Source organism: Plecotus auritus (genome assembly GCF_963455305.1).
Source record: "Plecotus auritus genome assembly, chromosome: 3".
Taxonomy (NCBI): Eukaryota; Metazoa; Chordata; class Mammalia; order Chiroptera; family Vespertilionidae; genus Plecotus; species Plecotus auritus.
In genome coordinates, this window is record NC_137772.1 from 222,066,055 (window position 1) to 222,089,628 (window position 23,574).

The window sequence follows — 23,574 nt, forward strand, 5'->3', positions numbered from 1 at the left end:
AGAAAATTAATGTGTAAGGAATGGTTCCTTATCCTTTTACTAATCCCTACATTCTTGTTTTTAATCTTCACCAGAATCCTGAGTTATTTTCAAAAGCTCTTTCTCAATGACTGGAACCAGCTTTCAGATGGCCTGGAATCCAAGCACCTTGGGCTGGTTTTCTCTGTCAAAGGTAGAGGTGTAATTTGCCCAAGGAGCAACACACTTAGGCCATTAAAGCTATGTCAGAGAAAGCCCTTGTTGCATTCAACTTCCCTGCCCTCCAGTCTTATTTTAACTCAGCTACATAGGACAAAAGATGAAAATATCTTAAACCCTATTTTAAAAAATCGTTTAATTTGAAATAATTCCAGCTCATACCAAGGATTTCTACTCTCCACCCTTCAGTTACTTAGACTAGTGAAGTCAGTTACAGTGTGAAAGAACAGAGTTCTTTCTATTTATAGCAACATTTTGAACATGTCAAGAGGGTGTTAGAAATGGACTTGAACTTGATTTATTATACATTTGTAAAACTACACCTGACAACTAGGAGAAGCACAGGGGGGGAAAAACATGTCCTGGACCCTCAGTGGGATTTGGATAAATGGTATTTAGGGACCATAAGACACCAGCAGATGGTAGGAGAGTAAAATGGGTGCAGCATGGAGTCTTGCCTGGCCAGAGCTACACATTCTAGAGTAAGAATAGATTGCCTTTGGCTCTTACAAGCCACCTGAGCTTCGGCATGGGGAACCCTGATCACCTCTCTGGGTTGCTACACTTACTATAGCTCTTAATTGCCTCTCTGGTTATTCATTGTTCTTCCCCTTCTTGGTTTCATTGCTTTATTTCAGTCCTTTATTTTACTTTTATGGCAGTGGGTTTGAAAAAATATTAAGTACATTGTGATTCCCAAATGGATGGTGGACCTTGTGAAACTCCATCAATGAGTCTCTCACGTTGGCTTTCTCCTGTCCAGCCCTCTGCGTGGGAAAGCATTACCCACCAAAACGTTGCGGAAAGCCTGGCACCCGAGGCTTACCTGGGGACTCATGGCAAAGTCAGCTCTGAGCCTCTTACTGATGACCTGTTTGAGCTGTGGGATCTGCATCACTGCATAAAAACCTTTTTGAAATGGATCTCTCAGATTCTACCTGACCTTCATCTACCCATTCTCACCTTGCCCGTTCTCTTTCTAAAATACAAACCTAGCTACTGCTCTCTCACTTGCTTAAAATTTTCTTTATCTCCTGTCTTAGAGGAAAAAGGTCCAAACTCCTTTACCTGATATATAAAGACCCTGCATGACATGACTCTTCATTTCTCCCCCACCTCCTGCCACTCTGCCTCACTTCATCCATAGTTAGCCAAGCATTGGAATTACGCCGGACTCGCATTCCTTAAATATTGTCATGAGTTAGAGCTTTTACTTGGTTTCCTTGATTTCCTCACATACCTATCCTAGGCCCCAGGTCAAATTTCCCTCCTTCTGCAAAGCCTTTCCTCCCCCAGTGCCCTTACCCCACCTCATAGCTGCTCTTACTCTGTGTTAGTTTAATGTGTGGACACCTCCACCTAAGTTGGAGAATCACTGGCCCCAACATTCTATTTGGCACAGGTGTCAGCTAAATTAATAGGTGAGATGGTCTTAATTATATGGCAGTCATACACATTTTCATACCTGAACAGAATCGTTATGTTTTTAGCAAGCAAGAGCCAAGATCAGTATTTTGAATTAAAATGTCTGTTTCTGAATGAAACTCCTTGAGAATTAGTCTTTAAGTTTACAAATGAATCCATTCATGGGTTCTGCCTCAGAACTCTTGTTACTGATACTAGAAATGTATGGAAAGACATAAGATGTGGTTCTCTGTTTTAGGCTTCAGCTCTGGCGGCATGGACTATGGCATGGTTGGCGGGAAAGAGGCTGGAACGGAGTCTCGCTTTAAACAGTGGACCTCCATGATGGAGGGACTGCCCTCTGTAGCCACACAGGAAGCTAATATGCACAAAAATGGTAAGAGCAAGCAAAGCATTGTGAGTTGGAGCTCTTCTGACCCTCAGCAGGCCTTGAAGTGTCCTGTAAAATTATTGTAAAGCATGGATTTTTAGGTTTTTCTTAGCAAGCCTCTTAATTTCTCCCAGAAAAATCTTATGATTGTCTATGAAGGAAGATTGTGTGTGCGTTTCAAATTATAAGAATGCTAGTTCTAATTAAAGAGAGCAAGACTTCCCACCTGCGGTGGGATGGGATTGAGGATAGTAGAAACAAACTTAATCACCCATTTAGGGTAAAACCCTAATGAATTGGCTGAGAGAACAAAAACAGGGTTTTTTAGGTGCATGAGATCGCAACAAATACATTGATTTTTGAACCTTTCACTCTCCAAAAGATGACTAATAGATTAATACATAAGATTTGAACTTTCCACAAAGCTTTCTTGCTCTTTGTGGATTACAGCAATTGAGGGCATTCTAGGCTTTGGTTGTAAATGTGGGTCAGCCCTTCGTCTCCATAATTCTCTGTAAGAGCTTCTCCATTTCCCTGTAAGACAGATAAAAGGTCCCGGCGTCTTCCTTCAGCCTTCGTTTCAATGTTAGTTTCAATGAATAGTAATTGGCTTGGACTCAACTCTGTCTGTGAGAACCGAGTATAAACAGGAGTGGGACTGCTGCTGCAGCTCCCTGGCGGGCCTCGGCCCCATCAGCCTGTAGCCTGCCATGGTTCCTCTGTAAGCCACCTAACAACGTGCCCATCCAGTGGCTGCTCCAGCGGCCACCAGGAGCTCTTTGCCTGCTGTCCCAGAGCACGCCGTTTGATTTTGTGCCACAAAACGAAGAACGATTTGTAGAAACTATAAGATCTGTTTCTGAACTCAATAACCCAAGCCCATCATCTATAGCTTCAGGCACTGACACTGCTTCCTTCCCCCAAAGACTTGCTAGGTGCATGACAACAAGTACAAAATGGCCTGAGAGGATATCGAAGGTAGAACAGCCACTTGCCTTTTTAGAGCTAACAGGTAATATTTTCACCATTTCCTTAGCAACCTCCAAGGGACTCGAGCTTTTCGTGCTCTACTGCTGCACTGTACTGTGCCCTCGAGTCAGATTTCTTTCAGAGGCTCCAGAAAGTCAGTGACTTCTTAGCTGAGCATGGAGATAGTTTTGATGATACTCCTGCTAGGCCAAACCAAGCAGATTCTTTTAACCAATATTTATAAATAGATATTTTAATACATAGCCTTTGAACTAATTTTATTAGTTCATAAATAGGACCCTAAGCATAGATCAAGTGACACAATACAGCATGTAAAATTTGTTGGAAAAATAGGTAGAATGGTATCTCACAGAGACTAAAAATGTTAAAGTGAAGCTCATTTTTTTGTTAGTTTAAGGGAATTTTAAGCATTTGATTTTTTTTCCTGCCTCGTGGCATATAAAATGTATGAAGCGGGCACTGACAAAACCGCTGAAATGCTCTCAGGAAAGTACTTACAAAGGATTTGCTGTTCTTCGTGTGTGGGGCCATGGATCTCAGAGCTGCAGAGTTCACTGCTGGTCTTGTGCTGGCAAAGACCCTAGGCAGGAATTCCATCTCATGGCTTTGGAATTTAAAGCAATTGCAGATGCTTTTCTCTCCAGTGGACTTCCCTGCGTTCATACTGCTTCTGCCAGCAAAACTAGGCCTGATTAGCACTGAAGAACTTGGGTGGGTAGTGTCGATACAAATGTAGTTAAAAAGCCTTCTTATGTGCTGCAAGTTGTTTAATGTTTTTATTATTTTTCACTTTTGAGTCATTAGTATAGAAACTGTGGAGATAATGGTGTGATTTGTAGTTTATGAAAGTTTAGTTAACTTCCTAAGACCATGGAATTTTAAAACTGAAAGGAACATTCAAGAATGAAAATAGTGCTATGTGCATGAGTGAGAAACAGAAAGGCTCAAAAAAGTGAAATGAATTGTTCATATCATCCCTCTTATTAATTATATACTGGATCTCAAGTGTGACCCCTCATCCTAGTACTCTCTCTACTTCATAAGCTTCAGAATACTGTATTTGTTTGAGTTTCTCTAAAAAAAGATTGACAAGTTCTATTCACAGGAGTCCTTTCCAAGTGTGAATTAATTTCCTCTCTCTCTTGTCAGGCGCTATAGTGGCCCCTGGTAAGACCCGAGGAGGGTCACCATACAACCAGTTTGATATCATCCCAGGTGACACACTGGGTGGCCATACGGGTCCTGCTGGTGATAGCTGGTTACCTGCCAAATCTCCACCAACAAATAAAATCGGAAGTAAATCCAGCAATGCCAGTTGGCCTCCAGGTATTGTCCAGGAATTCTGAACAAATTGTTTTTGCCACCCACTTTACTGAGGCATCTACTTTGATTTGCTTCATTTAATAATTATTGCCTGATAAAAGCAAAGTATGTGATATGCTGTGGGAAGATAGAAAATTTTCATTAGATACGGTCTCTGCTCTGTAGCATTCAGTCAGGAAAATAAGGTGTTGACACTGATCGCCTGCAAGGTAAACTACTGAGTGGTAAATACTGTGTGGACTTGGATACACTGAAGGAAGTCAGAGGAGGGGAATCCAGAGATAAAAGAAGGTGACTTGGAGCTGGGGCTTGGCATGCATTTGTCATAGGATGCTTTGTAACCTGGATTCTTCTGAAATAGCCATTGAATTTATTTATTTTTTTTTAAATATATTTTATTGATTTTTTACAGAGAGGAAGGGAGAGAGATAGAGAGTTAGAAACATCGATGAGAGAGAAACATCGATCAGCTGCCCCCTGCACACTCCCCACCGGGTATGTGCCCACAACCAAGGTACATGCCCTTGACCGGAATCGAACCTGGGACCCTTGAGTCCACAGGCCGACGCTCTATCCACTGAGCCAAACCGGTTAGGGCGAATTGATTTATTTTTTAAGCAAATACTTATTGTCAGGTTCACAGTAGTGAGTGAATGAGAATATTTGTTGCTTTTTTTTTCTTCTCTCTCTCTCGATGCAAATAACTTATTCATTGTAGAAAAAAATTTTAATGTAGTAAAGCAGAAATAAAAAGAACATTTGGTATATGTCCTTCTAAACCTCTCTGTATAGTTATATTTGTGATATGAGTGTGCTGAGTTTCAGTTTATTAAAGTAGGCTTGTATAATGCCTGTTGCTCATATATAATGCATATTGCTTTCCTTCATCATGATTAGAAAAACAAAAGTTTATTAAGACATCACATAACTTTAAATGTGATTGGAATTAACCAATAAAAGTTGTAAACACTATTTATACATATTCCAGGCTTTTTCATGATAAGCCTGATTATTCCTGCCAGTTGTCCCTGCACATTCCGTGTGGTAGTGGTCATTTGTATTGTGTTTTCTTTTGTGCATCTGAGCCAATTTGCGGTGAGATAAATGGGAGAAGCCACTAATCCCCAACCTAGATTTTCTCTCAGTTCTTGTCCTAGATGCCTGAATAGTTCTCATGAGGACCAGGCCTTAATCCTGCCTTCCCGCCCCGGGGCCTGAATTTCCCTGGGAGCAGGAAGAGCAGGTATTAGGACTAGACACTGATGAGCTCTGGCATTAACTTCACAACCATAGAGAGACAGAAGGTTGACATGTTGTGATAACACAAAGGTTGCTGCCAGAGTATATTTTCAGGGTGACATTTTTAAAAATTCTATGATGAAAATCTGAAATAAAATAGATTATTTAGACTTTTTACAGATCTATTTATATCAAAAAATAACTTTATTGTACCATTTTTTGAACAATCTTCTACCTCTTGCCTGGTTGGCGTGGCTCAGTGGTTGAGCATTGACCTATGAACCAGGAGGTCACTGTTTGATTCCCGGTCAGAGCACATGCCTGGACTGTGGGCTTCATCCCCAGTGGGGGGCATGCGGGAGGCAGCTGATCAATGATACTCTCTTACCATTGACGTTTCTATCTCTTTCTCTCTGAAATTAATAAAAATATATTTAAAAACAAAAACCTCTAATACTTGTTCTTCTTCTCTCAGAATTCCAACCAGGAGTGCCATGGAAAGGTATCCAAAACATTGACCCTGAATCTGATCCCTATGTCACCCCAGGAAGTGTACTGGGGGGTACAGCCACATCTCCCATTGTAGATACTGACCACCAACTTCTGCGGGATAACACCACAGGTAAATAAGTCAAGCATCCCTTGTGTTGATGATTCAGCACCCAACGTTTTCAAATGTGTCAACCTGTGGCTTCATTTATACTTGCTACTATCTAATAATTTAACCAGAAAACGTAAGAACATAAAGCTTTTCCAAGTTTCATTTGTTATACTGACATTTATCTGCAATATTTTCATCTTATTTTTCTTCTGTCACTCAAAGGGTCTAATTCTTCCCTCAACACCTCGCTGCCTTCACCTGGTGCCTGGCCCTACAGTGCCTCTGACAACTCCTTTACCAACGTTCATAGCACTTCAGGTATGAGTGTGACCTGTTTGTTTCCTTTTACACAGGAAATTGGCATGTATTTCCTAACGAATACTTTTATAGTAGTTGAATAGCAGCAATATGTCAGCATGGATGGAGGCACAACTCTTGTGTTGACCATGTTCTGGGGGACCTTCCAGTGTCAGAGGGGCAAGATGAGACGTACAGCTTTAGGACAAAGCAAATGGTGACATAATCACAGAGAGCTGTCAGTGTTGAAAGAGGTCAGAGGTTATATCCTGATGGCACAAGTGCTTTTCTTTTAACCAGTCTGCCAAGAGAATCAAGGGCCATGGGAAGAACCAGGCAAGTCCGGGTTGTTATTCCTAAGGCAGCCAATTACAGCTTGCTTTTCTCTAACAATCCTTCCGCTTTCAGACAAAGTCCATGAGCAGCCCTGGCTGGGTAGCTCCGCTGATTAGAGCATTATCCCGATACACCAAGGTTGCGGGTTTGATCCCCAGTCAGGGCACATATAAGTATCATCAATGATGCATAAATAAGTGGGACAACAAATCTCTCTCTCTCTCTCTTTCTCTCTCTCCTTTCCTCTCCCCCCCCCCCACTCCTTTCTTTTCTCTCTCTAAAATAAATAAATAAAATTTTAAAGGCTAAGGAAAAACAAGAGGACCTTGATTAATTCTACCAACAACCTTTGTTGAGTTCCTTTTTTGTCATTTTGTTTTTTGGGGAAGACTAGGGAATGGAAAAGTTAATGGCTATATAATGGATATAATGGAGCCTTTGAAGTCACTCACTTAACACAATGCCTTACAGATTGGGAGAGAAATCATTAGTAATTGTCACTTTGGTCTTGGAAAAGTTGGACCTTAAGCCATTCAAGTCGTTAAGGCTTCTGTTCTTTAGGCAAAAGTAAATAAAACAAATCCTTAGCTACCTACTAAGACTCTGCAGGTTAATGACCTTACAAATTATTTTCTATTTTTTTCTTTTTACCCCTGTCATATCAACAGTGCAGCAATAATCTGCCATTTTATTGAGTGCTCCTGTAAACCAGGCAGCATGCTAAGCCCTCAGCATGAATTCCTTTTTTTTTTTTTTTTTTTAAAAAAAAGCAATGACTTATTTCTTTCTAATGACTCAGTGGGTTAGAAGTCTGGGCAGGGCCTAGTTGGCCAGTTTTTCTGCTGCAGTTGGGGTCAGCTGGGGTGTCTCATGAAGTTGCAGTCGATGGCAGCAGAGCTGAGCTGGAAGGTTTCCCTCAGTTGTCACCTGTCCAACTCCCCAGTGTGCCTTCTCTCTCTGCATGTGCTGCCTCATCACAGTATTTTATCTCAGGCTTCTTTTTTTTTTAATTGAACTTATTGGGGTGACATGTTCGCAAAACCATATAGGTTTTAAGTGTACAACTCAAGAAAACACTATCTGCACACTGCATCATGTGCTTATCGCCCCAAGTAAAGTCTCTTTCGTCCCCATTTTACCCCCTTTGCCCACCTCCACCTACCCCCCCCAGCTATCACCACACTGTTGTTAGCATACATTCCATTTTTTTTCTTTTTAAAGTCCTTTTTTATTGATTTTTTAAAAATATATTTTTTTTATTGATTTCAGAGAGGAAGGGAGAGGGGAGAGAGAGAAACATCAATGATGAGAGAGAATCATTGATTGGCTGCCTCCTGCATGCCCCCTATTGGAGATCGAGCCTGCAACCTGGGTATGTGCCCTTGACTGGAATCAAACCTGGGCCCTTGAGTCTGCAGGCCGACGCTCTATCCACTGAGCCAAACCAGCGCTTTTTTTTTTTTTTTTTTAATGAGAGAGAGAGGAAGGGAAAGGGGGAGAGAAGGAAACATTGATGTAATACCAAACAGTGATCAGCTGCCTCCTGCATGCCCCCTACTGGGGATCAAACCGGCCACCTTTCAGTGCACAGGACCACACCCAACCAACCACTGAGCCACACCAGCCAGGGCTCAGCATGAATTTTTATCTTTCACTAAAAGTAAGGAGGTTCTGGTGTTATCCCCATTTTGTACATGAAGAAACTGAGGTTCAAAGAGCTAATGTAATTTGTCTCAGGTCTGAGTGTATAAAGGAGCCAACTCAGTATTTCATATTTTAACCACTGCCCTACATTATACTTTTGTAGGACTTCTTCCTTACATTTTCACCTAACTCTTTTATTCCTATAACTGCCCATATCTCAGGTTTATCTGATTTATCTTTTGTCTATAAGTGGACGTTCACCTGAGAGATGGCCCAAGAATTAGCCCAGATATGTCTAAAACTGAACATACACTGTCCCACCTCCAATATTATCTTTCCTTTTTAACTAAATTCTGTATTTTTCTTAGTGATGCACTCATGTATCACTAAGTCACAAAATGTCAGTATTGTTTTGCTCTTTCATTTCTCCCTTGTTCCCTGGATCCAGGCAGTGATGATGTCCCCAAGTGGTTTAGTCTGCCGTCGTGCCTCTCTTATGCATGTCTCTGTTCCATTGTGTTTGCTGTCACCCAGGTTTTCGATCCTACTTTAAATACTACATACTGAATCTACTGCGAAATCTCCTCCTGATAGCTCACTCAGTCCCCAGCCTACCTTCACAGCCTCCTTTACCTCTCTGCCCCGGTGGAATGTTGTTCAGCCAGAATTGGGGGAAAGCATATTTGGTACAGAATGAGTGTAAACTCTGAGCCCATCTGTTTATGTAAATCCTTCAAGACTTGTCTTTGCACAGCCTTTGCTGACAGTCCAGTATTGTCTTTCTTCTCTGTGTATTGAGCATATCTGATGTTGCCTGGGGTTACCAATTTTGTTGTTCACCTGTTTTGTCTTCCCATCTGACCTTGAAGTTCTTGGGAATAACTATATTACCCACACACTGATTTAGCGTCTTAAAGCATAGTAAGCCCTTAGAGAATATTTGTTGATTGTATTGTTTAAAATCTGTTTGAATGTTGATATCTAATATTCTGGATATCAAGAAAAATGTAATTTTCTAATGTAATTTCCATTAAGTCAGTATTTGTAGAATGTCTTAGTTCTGCTAGGTTTCATATTCTATATCTAGAAGTCTAATGGGTTCAGGAATACTGTCCTTGAATTTATCTTCCCTTTCGGGCTGTGTTTAGTTAAGAAAGCAGTAGGGAATTGGATATCTTATTAAAGCTTTACTCCATTTGTTAATTTGTAAATTCAGAGTAATAGTCATTGAAAATTTTATATTTAGTAAGCTCAAAAACTATTATTTTGCATTGCTGCTTTTTAAATGTGCACTTACTATTTTTAGAATTTATTTTTTTAAAATATATTTCTTTATTGATTTCAGAGAGGAAGAGAGGAGAGAGAGATAGAAACATCAATATGAGAGAGAATCATTGATTGGCTGCCTCCTGCACGCCCTCCACTGGGGATCGAGCCTGCAACCCAGGCATGTGTCCTTGGCCGGAATTGAACCTGGGACCCTTTGGTCCGCAGACTGACGCTCTATCCACTGAGCCAAGCCGGCTAGGGCTGTTTTTAGAATTTAAATGTGTGTGTGTGTGTGTGTGTGTGTGTGCGCGCGCGCGTGCACACGCGCACAGAAGTTATGTGTATTTGATGACAAAAGTAACCGATCTAACCTTACTCTTTCCTCAATTTTCTTACAGCAAAGTTCCCTGATTACAAATCAACATGGTCCCCAGATCCCATAGGACACAATCCCACTCATCTCTCCAACAAGATGTGGAAGAACCATATTTCCTCAAGGAACACTACACCGCTGCCCCGCCCACCGCCTGGTCTGACCAACCCCAAACCATCATCTCCCTGGAGCAGCACAGCACCACGATCAGTCAGGGGGTGGGGGACACAGGACTCACGGCTTGCCTCGGGTGAGAAGGATCTGCATAAAGGAGCATCCTTGTTCAAACACAAAGGTCTTATGTTAACACAAATGGTGAAGATATGAAGTCTTCACAAGAGAGGAAATTCAGGTTGGCTGGTAGAGGCGAAAGTATCTCTTGAGTGGAGAATTGCAGTCAGTGTAAGGCAAAGGGACCCAAGAACTCCCAAGGTGCTGATGGAGTAAAAATGACAAACGGCAGAAAGAGCACTAGGAGGAAAACGTTGTCTTGTAGAGAAGGCATGAGAACGCATAGGGATCCAGGTCTCGGAGAAGAGAACTGGCCATTCAGTGACAAGAAAAGGTCAGAGTGAGCTGGAAAAGAGACACTGATTTATACGAGGAGAGAAGAAGCATGTGGGCTATATGAAAATGTTTCTCACTCGTGCCTTTTTAAATCTCTTGATGTTTTTTCCTAATCTTATTTTCTGATTGCTTATAGGCTCTACCTGGAGTGATGGTGGTTCAGTTCGTCCTAGTTACTGGCTGGTTCTTCATAATCTCACTCCACAGGTAATCATGCTTTCTTGTGATTTTCTAGATAGAACTTAATTGTGTTGAGAGGGAGAACCTCAGAGATGTGGCCAGATACAAAAACTAATTTATTTCCTGTCACTGCAGAGAGGTCTAGCCTGGAAGGGTGTGTCTTCCCACCCAAGGCTCAAAGCCTAGTGCTGAATGGGAGATGTTGGCCACTCAGCTTCACGCCTGCCTTCATGGTGATGTTAACATGTGTAGTTTATAAAATGGTGACAGTGGGGCATTATTACCTGGCGAATTCTGTTTAGCAGAGATAACTTGCTATATAGATTTGCCTGTCAGAATCTAGAACTAAGTGGGAGATAATTATTTAAGTGTTTTAACCACATGCAAAAAGTTACCTGTTTTTAATTACTTAAGACTTGATATTAACTGTTTTTCTGCTTCATAAATAATTAACCATCTGTCTCTGCAGAAGGAATGTGTCTATTTCATGAGGCTTAAATGCTTCGTGGGTACTTCTGATTTTCTCTCCGTTACGCTCTTCTGTGTAGATGGCATTACTCCTTTCCATCATCAGAACATGCCCTCTGGGTTGTTTGTAGTGTGGTGGGACTTCAGTTGTACCAGAGCACCCTCCCTCACATTGGTTGCTTTGATAACTGACATATTTGCAGCAGCATTATGTTAAGCATTCAAATGAGGTTAAATGAACACATCGAAACTGAGCCCATACCCTTCATTTGGACTTGCCAGCACAACCTTTACCACATCTTGTTAAAAGAGCTCAATTAGGTGCCCGGCTGGTGTGGCTCGGTGTTTGAGCATCGACCTATGAACCAGGAGGTCACTGTTCTATTCCCAGTCAGGGCACATGCCCAGGTTGCAGGCTCAATCCCTAGTGGGAGGTGTGCAGGAGGCAGCCGATGGATGATTCTCTCATCATTGATGTTTCTGTCTCTCCCTCTTCCTTCCTCCCTGAAATCAATAAAAATACATTTTAAAAAAAAGAGAGATCAATTAGGCCTCCCTGCCTTCGACACACAGAATGATTTGTCTAGCTTTGAATTCATAAATGAATTGGTGTACACTTTGCTAAGCTAGCACTTCCAGAGTGGTTCCCATGGGGTATTAGTAGGTGTCTGGCCTAATATGTTGGGAATGTATACTTGATTAAACAAAATTAAGTAGGTTTCTTCACTCCAAGACTTTTTAGTTCCTTTAATATGCTAACGTGTTATGATCCACTGTGGGGAAATAGAGCTTCTCCTAAATTTATTTGCCCAGCGAACTTATCTAAGGTTAGATAGGACACTTTTGTCACCAAATACACATAAATTTGCAAGTAAACCCAGGGCTTTTATTTCATGGTACATGCTGAGAAAGGCAGTTTTCTAAATAAAATTAACATGAGCAAGAGTCTGGATTGGCTCTTAATCCCTGTATCTAATAACTCGGCCAAAAGCCCCAGGTTATTTAGCTAATAGTTGACTAAAGCATGAAGATTTTTTATTATTATCCTCAAAACTATATCTGCCTCATTATTTCTAAGTAATCACACACAGTGTGGTGGGTGTAATGTGGTTAGGATGAGAGAAGGAATACACTCTATTGAAATGAAATTGAGCAAGCTAACCAGCTGTTCACCCCCATTTTATTTTATTTTCACTCCTGTCTTATATGAAAAATAGTATGTATATATGTGTATAAAAGGAATAGAGGTTGGCTGTGTTTGTATTTAAAAATCAATACTAGCCGGTTAGCAGACTAATCTCAGTTGTAATTTAAAAGAAGGTTATAAAGTCAAATCTTTGGTGCCTGGACAAATTTAGTTTTTATTACTTAAATTATTTTTGGAAGACATCTTATCCTGAAAAGTCACTAGTGGCATATGCTGATATGCTTCTGTAGTCAATTGTCACTTTAAAAACAATGCTAAGAGCTGTTCCTCCAATCAAATAATAAAAGCATAATATGCTAATTAGACTGGACAGTCGAACAACCTTCCGGACGTCCTCCTGGACAACCTTCCAGACGAAGCTGGGGCTGCAAGGGCTGAGGCAAACTGCCGCAGCTGTGAGAGCCAAGCCCCTTGCACGAATTGCATGCATCGGGCCTATAGTCCATATATATAAAAGGCTAATATGGTAAGTGTCGGACCAGTCGCTATGATGCACACTGACCACCAAGGGGCAGATGCTCCATGCGGGAGCTGCCATTTACAAGGACCTGGCACCCACAAAGCAATACTCTGCTTCCCCCAAGTGGGACACAGGCCCCACCACCACCCCGGAGTGACAGCCCACCAAATCGCAGCCGATGCTGCCGAGATTCCATGGCACAAAATGCGGCCCACAGCACAGCCCAGCCCAGAAACCGTCGCTGTGGGTGCCAGGTAATGACATTACGTAGCAACGCCCAGCTTCCTCTCCCTAGTGACTAGCCTCCTTGGAGTTTCTTCAGCTCAGGAACATGACTTGCTTTATAGCCAGGTGCAAACATTTTACACTTTAACCAAACGTCTGTGAAGCATTTTCCCATGCCTCATCTCATTTGATCCTCACAGAAGTCCTGGAGTAGGTAGATAGGAGACTTGGTGGAATCCTATTTTCTTTTTTTTTCTTTTTTTTTTTTTTAATATTTTATTGATATTTTACAGAGAGGAAGGGAGAGGGATAGAGAGCTAGAAACATCGATGAGAGAGAAACATTGATCAGCTGCCTCCTGCACACCCCCACTGGGGATGTGCCCGCAACCAAGGTACATGCCCTTGACCGGAATCGAACCCAGGACCCTTCAGTCCGCAGGCCGACGCTCTATCCACTGAGCCAAACCGGTTTCGGCTCCTATTTTCTTTTCATTAGCCAGAAAATGGAGATTTAGAAAGTATAGAACACGACTGAAAAGAAGAAATGGTGGACCTTGAAAATTACTTCAGGTTTTCTCACTGTGCAGAATATAGTCAAACACTGCTACAGTTAAATATTTCACCCTTTGTTCTCCCTGCGTGATCTACAATAATTATCTGCTTTGGGTTGATATTTACTGCTGTGTTGCTCACAATTACCTGAAAGAGAAGTTGAGGTGATTCACTGGGCTGGAAAAGGTTTAGCTAAATCAGAAAGCAGGTCTAATTAAGGAAGTTTATTCTATATATATATAAAGCGCTTGCTGGGACTGATCGCACGCATGTGTTTGTGTGTTTCCATCTGTCATTGTCGATCGTGAATTTGGTTGACACTTCTATTATAGAGAAAGGGCAAATAGCGATATTAAAATATTTCTTCTAATTGCCTTTCAGAGTGCACGAATCTGTGCACTGGGCCACTAGTTTTCTACAAAGAACTATGGGAAAACTGCCAGTCTCATCCTGCGGGTTTTCCATGGTAAAACAACAGAATGTTTCCCACTGCTGCTGCCAGTAGCACTTTTGAAGGCTCTTCCAAAAGTAATCTGTTTCACTTCCAAAGAAATGAACTGAAATGTTGGACTGAGTAGCTTAAATAAACATAGTTGAGATCTCGATACAAATAAATTAATCAGAGTGAATAAATAGATCTATTCATTTGAGTCATAGGTGAGGGCAGTTATCCCCAATCACTGAACATCTTAGTGGTAAGATCCTGGCTAAGGTGAGCAACTACAACCTTTGGTCCCATTGGCAGTGGGCAGCAGAGGACAGAGCAGTAGGTAGAAATAGTTTCACCTTGAGATGGCCAAAGTAGGAGAAAGAGGACATCAGAATAGTCTGTGAGCTGGGGCAGCTGTCAGTACTTTAAATCATCAGATGGTTAGCAGTGCTTTTATTGTTTGTGACTCTCTCTAGCTCTTTGTGAGGTTGTTAACTGGGGAGGTGCAAGACTACTACATTAGTAATGATGCTGAGAATTTTGTGTTTTCTTAAACTCTTCTTTGGGTAGCATCTTATTTATGCTTTTTAAAGCTCTACAAATTAGCACATGTTTACATCTTAAAGAATATAGACCACAAGTTGAATCATATGCTTTTGTTTTGAGCTGCACTTATGCAAACTTTTTAATTTGCAAAATGGGCACATTAGATCTCTGCCCAATGCTTTGCGTATCTTAAACTTTTCCTTTAAGACCTCCGTATTCGATGCACTCTTTTATTTTGAGTTCTTCATTCATCCCTCCGAGACTTATTTAGTACTAATCCTCTTTACAAGCCAGAAGCCCTTCTCATTCTCATATATAAGAAAGGTCACTTGACTTCCTTTCACACCCACCTCCAGTTTTTATCTCACAAATGTCTTACTCCTTAGATTGATGGGTCAACCTTGAGAACCATCTGCATGCAGCATGGCCCACTGCTGACATTCCACCTGAACCTAACCCAGGGCACCGCCCTGATCCGATACAGCACCAAACAGGAGGCAGCCAAGGCCCAGACTGCACTGCACATGTGAGTACCCACCCTGTGCGCTCACTGAGACCAGTACGCAGGAAGATGCACACAGGAACATTCTGGCACCTGCTTAATTAAACAAAGATGCACGAGAACACGCCCAAAACAACGCCATCGCATAGCAATGGTTTGGTACTAAGGTGGCTGTTCTTTACCTGCTACGCATGGATTGTCCTGTGTGCATCACAGGTCGATAATGAGGATTCCGTAAGTGAAAAATTAGTGAAGTAGTGAATAAATTTTAAGTACCGTAAAACAAAGGTCAGTATCTATGAAAATGTGAAACCATAATTACTGTCTCTTTATAATCCTGTCTGACTGCTTACTCTGGCTTCTTTGTGGGTGATGGAATATTGTGGTCTTGATGGATAGCAGGGGTTTTGCATCAAGTAGGTGGGACTGGATCAGACTTTGACCATCCCCCTCCCTGCCACTCTCAGACCGGTGGACAAGAAAGAGCTGACTCCCCGTGGCTACATATGCCGCAACAAACAGCTACACACAGAACAAGCAAGTAATGGTGAGGCTCCAGCAGTGAGCCTGCCGCTGAGATGGAGCAGCATTTCCAGGTGCCTGAAGCTGGGTCACCTTGATGCTTGGTGTGTGATCTTTTACCTCCCATGGGGTTGGGGGGAGGTGACATTATTCTTGACATATAAATTTCACACATCAAGGGATATCGATCTATAGTATCCTCCAATAGTCTTTGGATATCTTGAGATTTTGTGATATTTTATTGGTTTAAATCAGTACCTGGTGTCCTGGTAAAAATGCAGGTTCTGATACTGTGATTCTGCATTTTAAAAAGCATCCAGGGGATGTGGACGCTTCTAGTCAAAGGACTGCACTTCGAATAACAAGGACTCAAAATGCTCAGTCCCTATGTGCTTTAGGGTTTTCCTCAAATCCATAGTTCTTCTCTTCCCTTTTTTCCAGGTGTGTGTTGGGAAACACTACCATCCTGGCTGAGTTTGCCACCGATGATGAAGTTAGCCGCTTTCTGGCACAAGCTCAGCCCCCTACACCTGCAGCAACCCCAAGTGCACCCGCAGCAGGTTGGCAGTCGCTGGAGACCAGCCAGACCCAGTCAGATCCCGTCGGACCTGCTCTGAATCTTTTTGGTGGGTCCACAGGGCTCGGGCAATGGAGCAGCAGTGCTGGCGGCAGCAGTGGGGCTGATCTTGCTGGCGCTTCGTTGTGGGGGCCCCCAAACTATTCTTCTAGCTTGTGGGGAGTCCCAACTGTGGAAGATCCCCATAGGATGGGCAGCCCTGCTCCTTTACTACCTGGTGACCTTCTAGGAGGAGGGTCGGATTCAATCTGAACTTTGAACTTTCAACTCTGACCTCGTGACCTTTTTTGGAACAGCAGCAGCACTAACTTGACCTTTTCGTTTTTTTTTTCAACTTGCAATAAATACATTTTTAAAAGGAAAAAAGAAAACGGAGAGAGAAAAAAAAGGTGGGTCATTGACAGACTGTCTGAGCACATAGTTGCCTCCCTTATAACTTCAGTTTTTTCGTTTGGAATATGAATCCAAAAAGAGAACATATCACTCTTGAAATACTTGAATCATGAACGCCAACCTAGAAAGACAATGTGAAGCAAGTACACATACCATTTAAATTTAAACACAAAAAAAATTAAAAAAATTAGTTTCTAGTTTTTCACTTTTTTCATGTTATATGGAAGTTGTTGCTAAGAAACATATATACTGAAAAATAGCTTTTTAACTTTGTTTGCACTGGGTGTGTTTCCGTCCTTAGGTCTACCATGTTTGGGAGGGAGGGGAATTCAAAAGAATTGTTGGGGTGGGGGGAGGGAAGACTTGACGGAGCCTCACTTTAAAAACAAAAACAAAAAAACCTAAAAAAAAAAAGGAAAAATTTGTGATTGGCTGGTTGATAAATACCAGTGTGTTCTGGCACATGTAACTGCCCAGGCATGCTCGTTCTGGTATGCGTGTGCACGTGTGTTCATGTGCATTCGCGTGCATCCTTCTCTCTGTCTCTGTGTGTGTGCGTGTGTGTGTGTGTGCCTGTGTCCTCTTCTGCCTCCTCCTCCTTCCTGACCCTGATTTCTCAGAAAGCTGCATTGCTGACAGTCCGTAGGCTGGCTGGCCGGCCATCTGCTTTTTACTTTTATTATTATTTTTTTAACTATGAGAACACACAAGCACGGAGAGCCACTGCTACTAAAGCAACTCCTTTGGGCTGCACTGAAATGAACAGAGTGCTTTTTAATGATGAAAGCAGGGAGCTCCTTTACATCTGCAAAGTAGCCCGAGTGTGAGTTTCCTCTAGCTTTTCTTCTGACCTAGCAGTAGCGCGGAGCACTGCCAAGTCCAAAAAATGAGGAGAGCAGGAGGTACCTCTGGGAGCAGCTGTGTGTGTATTTATTTCTGTTTTTTAAAACAAGTGGCCACTAGGCACATCTGAATCTGTTAAGTTTTACGCAGGCCTTTTCGTGACTTTGGGAACAGATGATAAGTTAGTTTTTAATTATGTGATGTCTTGAAAGCAGAAAAACTGTGTTCCCCTCCTTTCTTGTGTAATCAGGTATGAGAAATTCATCAGAAAGTCAGGTAATGCTGAATTCACCATTTCTATTCTCTTCTTCGTTTCATGGAAACAGAAAAAGGTCAGTTGTGAGCAGCCTCCTGAAAGCATCCGCAGCTCCTCCCTCTGCTCCTTCCTTGCTGAGCGTTACCTGTGCCAGGCCGTGCGTGTTACAGCACCAGGCCATCACTGACAGAAACGTTTACTTAACGAATGTTCTTAAACCAGTGTGTACTTCAAGCGTCTCCTTTTGTTTCTCCGTGTTGTGTACTTCCTGTGTATGTGGTTTTGCTTAGGCAGGTATAACTTAGCAAAGACTTTTAAGTATTGCACCTTTTTTTGGTTTTGACCTCTTTTTTTTTTTTTTTTTCCTTATAATGTTGCTTTTTTTATTTTGGTATTTAAAGACTTTTTTTTTTTTTTTTTTTTTTTAAGCGTCAATGTAGTAGTACTCTGGGCCGAATAGGAGGCATCTTTTAATCCACAGTTATCACCAACATGTATGTACTTACGTTGGAATCAAAATGTATCAAACTGCTTTTTGTGAAGAGTTATAGCAGCCCTGAGGGGGTACCCCTTTATACAAAGCAGATGGCGGGTGGGGTGGGGGGAGGGGAGTCGTATGCCGGTTATGTGCTAGCACTTGTGTGGACATCCCAATCTGCATTATACTGTTTAACATAAAGTGCCGACATTCTGTACCAGCAAATACCTGCCCATTCCAACCCTTGGTGGGAGCAGACCTCTACTGTCCTCCATAACTTGCTGCTAGTGAGGACAAAGGAGTTTTTCTTTCTTTAGCATCTTCAGTGAAGGATATAACAATGCCTAATGTATTTGACTTTTAGCTTGTGTATTTGTGTAGGTGGGTGGGTGGGTATGTATAGGGAAAGGCAAAAACTCATTTAAGTGGTTTTGTGAGACAAAGAATGGGAATTCTGTAGTCCTCTCGGCTTACCCTGTTGATGATAAACCTAGCCTCTAAAGAGATTGACATGCATAATTCAAGTGAGCGTTCGCTCATGCAAGTCTTTATGAACCCTTCGTGGGTAGGTGGTCAAACTTGAGTTGCCAGCGTTGGTTTGGTCCGTTGGATGCCTTGTAGAAACTAACCGTGCCCTCCTCCTGCTCTCGGTTTTCATCACCACCATGCCCCTGCCACCTCTGCCCATGTACACAGTGTCTCCTCCAGGCCCCACTGCTGCTCTGTGTGAGGAGCAAAACCCTGCCATGTGGCGAGCTCCAGGTGAAGAGCAGCTGTGGTCAGACATCGCCAGAAGGCTAACTCCTAGCGTCCCTAGGCTAGGCCAGGAGCAAGTCCCAAGGCTCCCGAGAGCCCGTGGTGACCCTGCCGTTCTGTTTCCTGCCGTGTCCTGCCCCACCCTCCACCCTTCCAGCCTGTTGGTTCCTTGACCTGCACTATGGGTTAGTTGAGTTCCTTACGATACTACGGTGAAAGCCGGGTGCTAGAGCCCCTCTTGTTTACAAGACATACTGAGGGATTTGAAATATGTAAAATTAACATGAGAAGCTAAAATGTTCTTCCATCATAAGCTTAAAGGGAAAAAAATTAAAACTTTTTAAAAAGACCAAAAAGTGCGTATATATATATACATATATATATACATATAAATATATATTTTAGATGAAGACTAACTCTGGGAGCATTTAACAGTGTTTTTTGTTTTCGTTTTTAACATTTATTTTCCTGCTTTAAAATTTGCAAGCATTCTCAGGAATTCTAGGGTAGGAAGCCAGTTTTTTGAAGATGGGTTTATTTAACCGTATCTTATCCTAGATAGACAGCTGTTTCTTTCCTGTTAATAAACTTTTACAAGTTCCTGAAACTTCAAAAAGTTTAAAAAATTTTTACGTAAAAAAAAAATGTAAAAAGACAAGTCTCCAAACGTTATTGTCATACTGGGGAATCACACCTTTTAAAACATGTAGAAATAAATATTTTTTAAAAATGATCAATTTAGCAGCAACAGGTAAATTCATTATCTTTAAAAATATGGGAGAAGGATTGAGCTTTCTAAGTGCTCTATCACGGATTTATTTGACATTGTGTGTAATTTAATGGGAGAGTGTTTGGTGTATATAAATGGAAATTCCATCACTTTGTTCCTTTCCATTTAAGACTGAACTGGAATCTCCCCTACTAATTTTTTATTTTTGTTAAAGGAACCCTTCTCCCTTCCCCCAGCCCTACCAACAAAAGAAAGAAAAAAACAACAGCTTAAAAAAAAGTAACTCTAATCTGTAAGATAGTACCGTTGGATTGCTGAGAATCTATGTAAAGAGTTAGGAAATATAGGTTAATAACTTTTGGAACAAATTTTAAATATAGGCATTACTAGAGGAAAAATATCTATGGACTGTTCTATTAATGAAGAATGTCTGTCTTACCTCCATTTGTTATGGCAGGAGGAGAAAATAATAGAATCTAATAAGGAACAAGTGATTTTACTTTTTTTGCTCCCAGCCACTGTTGTGCTCATTTTAAATGCTATTTTAAAGATCTGCTGCTTAACTATCCCCGTCCCTTAGCCGGAGATGTGGAGTGTTTCCTTTCAGTTTGGGGTGATATCGAATTCTCCTTTTGTATTCCCTCCTGGGGCCCGGGGTCAGCATTCCCAAGCATGACCACAGCTTCTTTCAAACATCTAAGCTTCCCAGTGGGAAAGAAAATGCCACTCGACAGGTACGGAGAGTGGGTGGGGTTGCTGCCTGCAATTTCTCTAAAACCGCATTAGTGCCTTCGTACATACACCCAGGCATCCTAAGCAGGGGGACCCGTGTGTATGTGCTGTGGTCCGGTCACTCCACAGACGTTAAGACGCTTGCCCGATAAGGACATTGGAGTGGTTCTGGACAGGCCCCAAAGGCAATGGGCTAAATTTAAAGTAAATAAATAAACAGAAATCCAGGACGTTAAATATGCTTTCTGTCTGGAAAATGTGGAATGCCAAGGTCCTTCCTTGTGTTGGTGCCCTCTGTTACTGGGCATTGACTTCTCCAGGTGTGTCAGTGTGACAACTAGAATGATTTGGAAAGTCTCTGTGTCAGGCCAGTAGAAAGGGGTTCGTATTTTTCTATTCTTGTCCTTCCTCTCCTCCCTTTCCCTGCCCTTTTTATTTCTTCTCCTTTTTTTCTTTTATCAACTTGCTGGAAGCTTTGCTTTTATTGGTTGGCAGTGACCTAAGAACAGGATATAGTGAGATGTAATGGAAGAGAAAAACTCTGCTTTCCATGGTATTCTTTGGCAAGAGCCATGTCTGTAGAGAGGATATGCGGCTTCAAAACACTTTAGAAAATTCAGTGGGAGTGTCTTCTCCCCCACCACATTCTGGCATGTGTGCAGAGGCTTGCTAGTCACCTCTCGTTACATGAATTTGCTTCATAAACATTCTGATCATGTAAATTTGAGCTTTCCAATTTTTTACTAGTTCCCCTTTGTTTCTTTAAACACTCGATTACTTGTGGCTAGAGGTGTCCCACTCTCAAGCATCACGAACTTGGTTTCTGTCTACCACATGAGTAGCCAAAACAAAAGAAGCACTAGTAGGGAAAGGGATGTCTTCATTACACTGGGGACCTCTACTGGCAATTGAGATCCAGTGCCATTACCTAATTTTAGGTGTTATTGTGTTTTTTTAAAAAAAATAGCAAAGTTCCTATCTCCAAGACACTGTGAAAAAGTGGATGTGGCATCTCTGATCCCTCAGGCCCTAGCCCTAGATATTTTTCATTTACAACATTCATAGAAGTTACCTAGCAGTGCTGCAGTGAAAGCCCCGAACAGAATTCTTTCATCAGTGTCCCCCAGTAAATCAGCATTACCCATGGACTGCCATTCAGTTTGTTTTCTTTATAGCAGTTTGATTTTCTATTACGGTGGCTCCTGTTCTAAGAACTCTCCCACCTCTTCTGACATGAATGTAAGCACACAAATTAGCAGTTGGTTCTTCCAAGTTCCTGTGGGCTGAATGTGGTGTATAAGATATGCAACAGAAAAGAACGGAAAATAAATTCCTGCCTAAGAATTTGGGAGAGCTTTTACTAATACATCTAGCAGAAACTAAAATTTCACAGGCTATTAACTTGTTGCAAATATTCACTCTCACTTTCACCACTCTTTGCGGGGAGAGGGAACAGTTTTTGTAGAGTTAACAGCCAGATTCCATATCGACCTCAGATGCTGTGTACTTTTTAATTTTATTTTTTTATATTCTGGCATCTTGACTCTTTAAACAGAATGAAGATGTCTGTGTGCTGAGCAAAATGTTTCAGCCAAGCCTGTTTTCTTTGCAGTGCAAACAGGATGTTTCCGCAGACTTGGCTGTAACAGCCATCTCTAAGATTAGGGAACAATTGAGTCTTTATGTAGAAAAGGTCCCCTTCTCCCCCGTCCTCAGCATTCAGATTCAACATATGACACTTTGTAGGTTGTTGTTTTGGATTTGGAGGGTTTTTTCTTTTGTTTTAATTATCTATAAGATCTTTAGCTAGGAGTAGAGATATATTTTTAGCTGTTAAAAAAAAAATCAAACTTTTTCTTCTCCAGTATTTTTGCCAAGTTTTTGTCAACACTTCCTGTCTGTGCATTAACTACACTTCTTAGTGTTATTGCAAAAAGAAATCTTAATTCTTTGTTTTCCCTTCTATGAGTGTACAACAACCAGGCCGCATGCGATAGTGCAAATGAACGTAGTCTAGCCTGTGTGTATACAGTGAATTGTCAATCTTTGACCTCAGCATCATTTTAAAAATAGGGTGCCCTTGCCCTTCCTTACCCTCTGCTGCACCCCCTGTTCCACCCCTTTTGCTTTCTTATCTGCAAGTACAGGGTGTCCACACAGTCTAGAAACAGACATATATACATAATGTTGTCAATGATATCCTCAGCCTATTAAAAACAAAATATATATAGTTTCACAGTTAGACCATTCCCTGTAGTATGGTCTGTAGGTTCATGGCCAGTGCCAAAGGTGTGTGTATTTTCAGAGGTGGTTCCCACTTGTCAACGATAGTGTTTTCTTGACCTTCAATTTGACAAAGGAGGTGCTGGCATCACATTCTTTAGATTTGAAATAATGATCAACTTCCAAATCTGTGAACATTGTAATAACTTAAAAATTGAACGTTGGCCCTCCCTACCCCACCCGGAATGCCTCCTCCTACCCACACTGCCAAAGCAAAGAGGCCATGAGCACCTACAGGGTGGTGAAGGGAACACTGATCAGGAAAGCGTTCCTCCCCACCGGCTGGGCATCCATGCTTCCTGCGGGTGGTCACTGACTAGATCTGGAGGAATTACCCAGTGTTGTAAAATTTGAGTGATTTTTAAACTGTCCATCTCTTGTAGTAACCTGCTACCACCACCAAAAATAGCAAAAGTGATCGAAACTGCCAGTGTTTGCCTCACAGAATTTCAATCATTCCCTTTTCAGTTGGCTGTACACCTGAACTTGTTTTTAAGGAGAAATTGCACACCAGAAAAAATGGTACTCCCCTGGTCAAGGGGCCTCTGCAAGACTCAGTGGGCCGAGTCTTCATTCTGCCAACACTCGTTTTGATCGTGGGAGGGGAAAGGTCAGATAAAGGCAAGAAACGTTCTGTTTTAAATTTTAAAAAGGAAATGTTTCCCTAGTAAATCATTGCTTTGGAAATAAAATCCCAATTGTAATTGACCCGTTTTGAGGCAATATTAAGAAGTTGGGACTGTGTTTTAAAGAAGTAAAATTCCTTTTTACAACTAAGAGAGCAGCAAAAGACGGTGGCT

At 41.7% G+C, this 23,574-nt stretch overlaps 1 protein-coding gene across 4 annotated transcripts in view; it reads left to right on the forward strand.

Annotated features, from left to right (window-relative positions):
- TNRC6B (trinucleotide repeat containing adaptor 6B) overlaps nt 1–17,080 on the forward strand; it is a 202,723-nt gene extending 185,643 nt beyond the window's left edge. For all 4 annotated transcript variants that reach the window (XM_080659686.1, XM_080659688.1, XM_080659687.1 and 1 more), the window contains 8 exons: nt 1,862–1,999; nt 4,133–4,309; nt 6,021–6,167; nt 6,369–6,464; nt 10,091–10,315; nt 10,769–10,839; nt 15,089–15,228; nt 16,168–17,080. In XM_080659686.1, coding sequence (XP_080515812.1) covers nt 1,862–1,999; nt 4,133–4,309; nt 6,021–6,167; nt 6,369–6,464; nt 10,091–10,315; nt 10,769–10,839; nt 15,089–15,228; nt 16,168–16,555 — 1,382 coding nt within the window. In that variant the 3' untranslated portion in view covers nt 16,556–17,080. The remainder of the gene's footprint in view (nt 1–1,861; nt 2,000–4,132; nt 4,310–6,020; nt 6,168–6,368; nt 6,465–10,090; nt 10,316–10,768; nt 10,840–15,088; nt 15,229–16,167) is intronic.
- Nucleotides 17,081–23,574: the final 6,494 nt, after the last annotated feature.